A 9,055-nucleotide genomic window follows, 5' to 3' on the forward strand; every position below is an offset into this window, starting at 1 on the left:
ACACACACACACACCACATAACACACATAGCACATAACATACACACCACATACACACACACTGCATACACACACACCACACATACCACAAGCAAACACCACATACACAAATACACCACATACACACACACCACATAAACAAACATACCTACACCACATACACACACATACACATGCAAATGAGCACAGCAAATTTAAAGTGTAATTTTAAGAATTTTAATGTTTTAGTATAGAAATAACTTCAGTGACAAAAATACATTTAATGTTATATCTCTTTATCAGCAATGTTTACAAAAGGTGAAAATAATACAAGAATCTAGAGAAGTTTTAAAAAATCAAATGGTAACAGGTTTTAAGAATATGTCACAAAAATGGCTTAGTTATACCACCAAACAGAAAACACCAAGTAGGAAATCACCTTGACAAAGGAACAGAAGTGATCAACTGGGAAATCACTGAGAGACCCACGGCACCTGGCTGGAGAAGCCACTGTCAGAGCAGAATGTGGGGACCACAACTGTTCTGCTCCAGGTCATACCTGGCAAGAAGGACCATAGTCCCTCTGTTCCTAGAGGCTACCAGAGCTCAAATCTAACAATTGCTGGAAGTAGTTCCCAATTCATCATCCTCTTGACAAGGAAAGAATTAGCATCAGGAAACAGACCAAAGCCATCCTTTCTAATGCCCTAATACCCTGGGTAATCCACAAAACTAAGTTAGAAACATTCTCTGAAGGCCTGCCAAAAAGCTTACTGTTGGTATAATGTTCTTTTAAAATGTATATGCCTTACCCTTGTTAATGCAAATGCTGATTTCCCCACCCCCAACTCTCTGGTTTCAATCTGGATATTGCATTGTGATACTCACTCTTGTGTAAACAGGACACAAATAAAGCAACTAGATACAATGTTGTGCAATGGGAGGAGCCAGAGGACAGGAAAGAGGGGAGGAGCTAGAGAACAGGAAGGGGCAAGAAGGAGGAGGAGCTCGAGGAGAGAGAGCACGAGGAGAGCACAAGCGGGGGAGAGAGCTTGGAGGACTTGGAGCATGAACCAGACCTAAGATTTCACAAAAAGCAAGTATAATGTGGGAAATCTAAATGTTAGGAAACTGAGGGCTTGGAGGTTTAGGAGGCAGTAAATATTGCCCAGCATTGTGTTCTAGGTTAACTAAAAACCCAGTCTCTGTGTGGTGATTTGGTTATACAGCAGCTGAGGATTAAAACCAGCGTTACAAGAAGCTAAAACAATAATAAATATTAATAGTCGCTTACAACAGCTTACTGTGACTTAATGGGCATAAATAAATGGATGGCTGGATGTTTGGTTTTGTTTTTCCCTTTAAAGGGGCTACCTAAATATCTAACATGCCTTCCAAGAAAAATCTTTTAATCCACAGCAGGGCAAGGGACCTATTTCAAATGCCTTTACCATCTAGTCACCAATGTGAAATGTGATAGTCACCAATGTGACAGTTACCATCACAAGAATTGAAGATAAAGGACTAAATTAAAAAAAAAAAACATAGCAATAAAGATACACCAATTTAACCTTCTTGTCCCAGGTAAGGAGAACAGATATGGGCTGTCTGCTGGCTTCCCATGGTTGTGAACACAAAAACCTTGAACATTTTAGTGACCTTTTTCTTTCTGAGATAAAGTCTTAGAGTTGCCCAAGATGGCCTTAATTACTAGGTTTAGGCAATCCTCTCATCTCACACAGCTCTACTGTATATATTTTTAAAATCTTTACTCCCGCAAAATTAATTATGATTATCATGAACACTTAGGTAACTTATTAAAATTGATCTCTGGCAATTATCATTCAACCTTAGGCAAGCTTAAAGCTACCTTGCTCTGCCTGGAAAGAGGAGTGACAAAAAAAAAAAAAAAAAAAAAAGAAAAGGTGTTCTCTAAAGTAAATGCTAGCAATGCTTATGGGGAAAATACTTAAAAGTCAAAAAAGCAAGAAGCCAATATAGAGACCACCAGAAAATAAAGTGTTTCAAGTACATTACTACCAAATAAGGGTGCATTTATATAGCTATTAAACTTGATACAAGCAGCTGAATGAGGCAGGAGATGGAATAATAAAGTAATCATAATTTATTCAGTATCAAGTTGCATGATTACCATGGATTTAACATATTCTTGATAGAATGTTATCCGATAAAGAACAACTTCTAGAAAACTAAGAATGTTTAAATTACTGTAATTGGACCAGGCAAGGTGGCACACGTCTGTAATCCCAACACTTGGGAGGCAAAGGCAGACAGATCTCTATGAGTTTGAGGCCAGCCTGGTCTACAAATGAGTCCAAGACAGCCAAGGCTACATAGAGAAACCTGTCTCGAAAAAAAATTAATAAATACAAAAATAAATAAATAAACAACTGTAATTGGCAATCAGTTTTCTTTTTTGTTTGTTTGTTTTGTTGTTGTTTTGTTTGTAGAAAAAGCACAAGGAACCTCTTTTATTTTTTTCCAAATTTTTATTTTTTATATTAATTACAGTTTATTTACTTTGTATCCCAGCTGTAGCCCCCTCCCTCATTCCCTCCCAATCCCACCCACCTTCCCTCATCTCCTCCCCAGTCCCTCTCTAAGTCCACTGATAGGGGAGGTCCTCCTCCCCTTCCATTTGACCCTAGTTTATCAGGTCTTATCAGGGCTGGCTGCATTGTCCTCCTCTGTGGCCTAGCAAGGCTGCTCCTCCCTGAGGGGAAGAGGGGGCGGAGGTCAAAGAGCCAGCCACTGAGTTCATGTCAGAGACAGTCCCTGTTCCCCTTACTAGGAAACCCACTTGGATATTGAGCTGCCATGGGCTACGTCTGAACAGGGGTTCTAGGTTATGTCCATGCATGGTCCTTGGTTGGGCAATCAGCTTTAAAACCTCCTTTTTATAATCTTGTAGTGACATACAACTGTCATATAATACTGCTCTTACTGAATACATAGAACATATCTCAAATATGCTATATTTACACTAGTATTTACTGTATATTGTTTGAAAACCAAGAGGAAAAAAGAAAATCTAAGAAGTCTTTAGATGAAGCTTTAACTATTTCAAAATAAATCCTCTGTTCTAAAGTTGGAATAAATTCGTAAGTACTCACTCAACAAATACACTCTCACTAACTTAACAAACTTACAGAGCATTATGCGTGACGTATCCTATTAGACAAAATTCACTACACGTCCTGATAAACATTCACTGTTACTGCCCATGCAAGGCACAGGTCTGCTGCGCTAGCTCCTGGCAGATGCACAACAGGATGCTCACTCATGTCCAGGAGTGAAGACCAGTCTGTACCAGTGAGACTTCATCTCAAAAATAAACAACAATGCTGGGTTTGGAAGTTGGCGGAAACTGGTCCCTCCTCTCTTACCGGCTTACACAACAACCAGAAGAGCAAAATGCCTACACTACACAACATTTTGTATTCACTGTGGAAGAATTATCACATCCTCAGTGGTACAGCACTTTACAATTCATATGCAAATACTCTAAGAGCTAAGTACATTTAAATGTCATTTAATTAAGTAATTAACTCTCTTACCCTTCCATGTTGGTTAGAGCATTCCACACAACTGACTTGGATGTTTCCATGCTTAGCACCAGGGATGATCTGCACACATTCAAAGTCACTCGCCAGAATAACAATATCACAGCCTGATCCATATGCCTAAAAAGAAAAAAAAGGTTGCGACATGTAAGAGATAAAATTTTGAATTATTATATTATTATTACATATTATTTTATCTTGGATTCTGTTACTAATATAAAGGCACACCTGACATAGCTTACAAAATAGTTAATACACAAATAACAACACATACACACACAAATCACATCAAAAGCCAATGGTGCATGTCTTTAATCCCAGCACCTGGGGAGGCAGATCTGTGAGTTCAAGGCCAGCCTGGTCTACAGAGTGAGTTCTAGGACAGCCAAAGAGAAACCCTGTATATCTCAAAAAAAAATCAAATAAAAAATAAACCGACCGCATTCCACGTGTTATCGTTCAAAAACTGCCTTCAACAGGCCAAAGTCCTTCCAGTTTCTCTACTCTGCAGCGTCAGTCTCTGCAGCGAAGAGTCACTGCTGGAGTCTCTGAAAGTCCTAAAGAAAAATGAAACCCTCGTATGGAAATAGTAAAGTCGCTGCAAACGGCAGCGTGTTCTCAGGGTTCAAACCAGTCTTGAGAAAAATGAAGACAGACATCAGACAAGTACTTTGCAGCACATGCTATACTACTTAAACATCTGGCTATGTCAATATGAAGGCCCAAGGCAGGATGCCGCACTAAGACATGACTAGGTAAATTACCCATCAAAAACAAAGGCTAGCTGACAGTGCAAAAGGCAAAGGATATACTTAATACACACATCATACCCTCTTTAATCTCAGCAAAAAACCTACAAGGCTGATGATATTATTATTACTATTATTATTATTATTATTGTTATTATTATTATAATTGAAGAGCCAAACTCATTCATTTGCCCATGATTAAAATATGAAGTGTCCAAACTCAGGCCTTTATGATTCTTACACTCTCTCCCTGAGTTACATGTCAAGTAACACACTATCCCAGACAAGAATGTGCTCAAAAAAATGGCTTCTGGAGCTGGAGAGATGGCGCAGAGGTTAAAAGCAATGGCTGTTCTTCCAAAGGTCCTGAGTTTGATTCCCAGCAACCACATGGTGGCTCACAACCATCTACAGTGAGATCTGGTGCCCTCATCTGGTATTCAGACACACATGCAGCTAGAATACTGTATAAACAATAAATAAATAAATCTTTTTAAAAAAATGGCTTCTAGCCAGGTGGTGATGGCTCATGCCTTTAACCTCAGCACTCAGGGAGGCAGAGACAAGAAGCTCTGTGTGAGTTCAAGGCCAGCCTGTTCTACAGAATGAGTGCCAGGACAGCCAAGCTTACACAGAGAAACCCTATCTTGGGAGGCAGGAGGGGGAGATGGCTTTTGTTCATAACAGCTCCAACAGGAACCTGTGGTGACAACAAGGACAAGCAAAACAGGTGTGATCTTTCTGCAGTGAAAAAGAGATGAAGAGTAAAAACAAGACAGAAACTTTTCAGCTAAGTATTAGTACAGTTGCTTCTCTAATATGGGTTATTGCTTACAAATGCTACACAGTGTTCTCTGCTCAGTCACTGAGAAAGGTTTTATTGCTGGAAAGGTTTTAATTCCAAAGGATTTATCTAGGTGGAGGAAAGGTTATTTTTCTAATCTGCAATGGTTCTCATACCTGGCTGCATTGAACTTACCTAAGAAAATTGTTTAAAAATACATCCCAAGTTAATTAAATCAGCTTAGTGTATGAAAGAACATAGGCTGATACAGGAGGACGGCTACAAGCCCAAGGCCAGCATGAACTGGGGTCGGGGTGCTGAAGAGAGAGCTCAGTAGATGCATGTGAGCATGAAGAGTTTGAGCATCTACTTCGTGCTGCCTGTCTGTGCCTGGGCGCAGCACGTCTGTGGGGGCAGCCTCACAGGCACAGCCCTGACGAGACCCCACCTACCCTCTCCCAGCAGCCACCATCACCACAAACTACATCACGCTCTGGGACTTTCTGGCCTCTAGAACTATCAATCAAATAAAACTATTTCTAAACCCAAAAGTAAAATAAAGTAACAACAACCAACTAGGCATGGTGGAAGGAACTTGTAATCTCAACCTTAGGAGAGGCAGAGACAGGCAACCTAACAATTTTTATTCCAAAACTCTAAGCACACACACACACAAAAAAAAGAAAATCAACCAAAGAATGTGAAGCTGGGAGAAGTGACACAGCCCTGCTGCTGCTGATAATTTCCAACCAGCAACATAACGGATGTAGAAAAGCCACCAAAGGAGGCAGAGGCAGGAGGATCTTGGAGTTTGAGGTCAGTCTGATCTACAAAGGGAGTTCTGGGACAGCCGGGGCTACACAGAGAAACCCTGTCTCAAGAAAAAGAAAAAAAAAAAAAAAAAAAACAGCTGAGATGTTATCTACAAAATCTATGGTTACTAAAAAGATTTTAAATTTCAGAGATCAAAGCCGGGTATGGTAGCACACACCTTTAATCCCAGCACTCTGGGAGGCAGAAGCAGGTGGATCTCTGTGAGTTCAAGGCCAGCCCTGTCTACAAAGCAAGTCCAGAACAGCAATACTACACAAAGAAACATTGTCTCAAAAAAAAAAAAAAGTTTCAGAGATCAAAAGTGCAATTTTGCTCTGTTCTTCATTTTCAAAACTCGGTTTTGTTAGAGGAAGAATTTTATAGTACGAAGAAAAATGAGTGCTCTAAGCAAATGCTAGACTACTTAAGGGAATATGGGTGTGGACCCCTACATGCCAGGTAAATGCAGCAGCTGACATTGAGTATGCACTGATTTTTCACATGCAAAGGAGAAACAAGATTTTTGCAGCCTTGCCAAATGCCTAGGGCTACAAAACAAAATGACTGTCTCCTTTTACTTTAATAGAGTGTTTTCAACACTTGATGAAAAAATTAAATATCATCCACTAAAGGCTAAAAGTACTGTGAAATAATATACAAAATTACCATGATACCAATACTGTTTCGTTCTTTGGAGATTTTTAAGGTTATGTGGAGCAGTGATGAAATGTGTCTCATTATTCTAGTCTCTCTTACTTCTGTTTTAGAGAACTGCTCTGACAATGTTATTCTCATTTTTAAGAAATCTAATACTCTTATTCACATTGTTCCAACAATGTTATTTTCATTTAAAAAAATCTTATATTCTAATTCACATTGTTCCAACCGCTCACATTTCTTTTACAGTTCAAATAAACTAAATACAAATGTCAAGTAAAAGGCATGCATGGTGGCTCATGCTTGCCATCCAAGTTCTTGAGAACCTGAGGCAGGAGGATTACTGAGTTCCAGGCCAGCCAGGACCAAAGATTAAGACCCCTGTCTCAAAACACCAATAGCACCAAAGTTAAGTATAAAAACAAAAATGTTTGAAATGTTTACATGAATCTGATTTTCCCTAAGAAAACACAAAATATAAATAAAACTGTGTCAGTTACTGGCAAGGACAACGTGTAGACTCTTCAGGTGGTTTCGTCATACTGTATTCTGTGCTCGTCTCATGGTTGTACAAGTTTTCTCCGGAAGAAAAAGTCTTGGGAGGCAAATGCTGACCTATGACTATGTCTAACAGTCAAAAACTGACAAAATCTTCCCAAGAGCCACATGCAGTGCCACACTCCTGTAGCCCCAAGTGGTATCCTACAGTCCCAGCTAATCAGGGCTGAGAAAGAAAATGACTTAACACCCGCCAGCCTGGGCAACACTGGGAGACTCTACTTCAAAAAAAAGGGGGGGGGTAAGTACAGTAGGGAGGATAAAATAACAACAAGGATGTCTGAAAAAGTCATAAGGAAACATACTATTAACTAACTACATAAAAACAAGCCTACAATAAACATAAATCTGTGTATAAATACACACACATAATTTAAATGAGCTTTTCTCATCTAGGCTGACAATTCTTCCACCTAAAACTAATGACCATCTAACAAAAACCTAAATACCAGACATGAAAAGTCCTTTTGAGTTGTTGGTTGGCGCTATCCAAGAAACACTCAGAACATACAGGCTGTTGTTACTACCCCTGGTTTTCCCCGAGGGTGGAAGGTGAAGTCCCTATTGCTAAAGTCCCCATGTGCTTCAGAGACAGAACCCAGGGACCCCTGAGCTGGAACCAATCTGAATGTCTCCCCCCTGAAGGCTGGCTTTCATGGTACCAAGAAGACACTATGCAAGCTTCCAAAGAAGGCAAGAAACCAACAGTCCTACCCAGCTATAAACACCTGTAACCCAAAACAACGACCAGCATGGCACCATAAGCCTAAGGGCGCAGTAGTGGCACATATACCTTGGCAGCAACCAACATTTCAACTGGACTTAAGACGTGCTCAACAAGAGGAGAACAGTGCCTAATCTGGGAACCAAGGTAACTACTGAAGGCTAGTGAAGTCATGGATCTGGGAGGAGAACCTTCAAGCACTACTTTACCAAACCAGCACACTCCCTAACTACACTTTGTAAGTATTTGTCCTTATACCTACAGTCACATGCAGCCCTTAAGCCTCAGAGATACTTCTCTTTGCAACAGATGGAGACAATTACAGAAAACAAAAATGCTGAGTTGTGAGTCCTAGTCCTGAATGACACATCTGCAAAACAACTCCAGAATCTAAGGCTTGGGAAGCATTGCAAAAGAGGGGGCAAAAAAGACTTAAGAGCCAGAGGATCGGGGAGTTTGCTGTGAGAGTGTATCTCTCCTAGTCATGTCAGACGCTACATCCATGAAGTTTCACCAACATGACTACCTAAACATAAGCTGAACAAAGACAACAGCAATAGACACACCAAAGAGCGCAGAGGAAAGCCCCCGAGTCCTCAACCCTATACAAAGAACTACAGGCAACTAAGAAATGCTGAGAGGAAATAGTATTTCTCCTACTCTCGGCATTTCTTAGTTGCCTGTAGTTCTTTGGTTACCTAACACTAAGTGCTCAGCCCTGAAATCATGTAACACAACTTTACAGAGACTGAGCAGGTTATATTTAGAAATACAGATGTACAAATATATATGCAATAACAACTAATGAGGAAAGAGGCCTTGAATCAGAACAAGAGCAAAGAAGGTCAGATGGGAGGGTTTGAAGAAAAAAAAAGGGAAAATGGTACCATTACATTATAATCTCAAAAACAAAGATAATATCCCTTCTCTCTCTTCATTTCAGCTATCTAATTAAAATCCTTACTCCTTATAATATTCTCAGACTTAAAAATTAGCTGAATGAAGTCTGGAGAGATGGCTCAGAGGTTAAGAACATTGGCTGTTCTCCCCAAAGTCCTGAGTTCAATTCCGAGCAACCACATGGTGGCTCATGGCCATCTATGGTGAGATCTGGTGCCCTCTTCTGGCCTGCTGGCACACATGCAGACAGAACAATGTATAATACATACATACATACATACATACATACATACATACATACATACATA

General features: G+C 40.0%; 1 protein-coding gene across 8 annotated transcripts in view; it reads right to left on the reverse strand.

Annotated features, from left to right (window-relative positions):
* The window catches only part of Dmxl2 (Dmx like 2), a 141,672-nt gene that overhangs the window by 115,687 nt on the left and 16,930 nt on the right, over window positions 1-9,055 (reverse strand). For all 8 annotated transcript variants that reach the window (XM_055621810.1, XM_055621812.1, XM_055621811.1 and 5 more), the window contains exon 2: window positions 3,557-3,682. In XM_055621810.1, the coding sequence (XP_055477785.1) occupies window positions 3,557-3,682 (126 nt within the window). The remainder of the gene's footprint in view (window positions 1-3,556; window positions 3,683-9,055) is intronic.

This window comes from Psammomys obesus, unplaced genomic scaffold (assembly GCF_907164565.1).
Source record: "Psammomys obesus unplaced genomic scaffold, mPsaObe1.curated_primary_1811, whole genome shotgun sequence".
Lineage (NCBI taxonomy): Eukaryota > Metazoa > Chordata > Mammalia > Rodentia > Muridae > Psammomys > Psammomys obesus.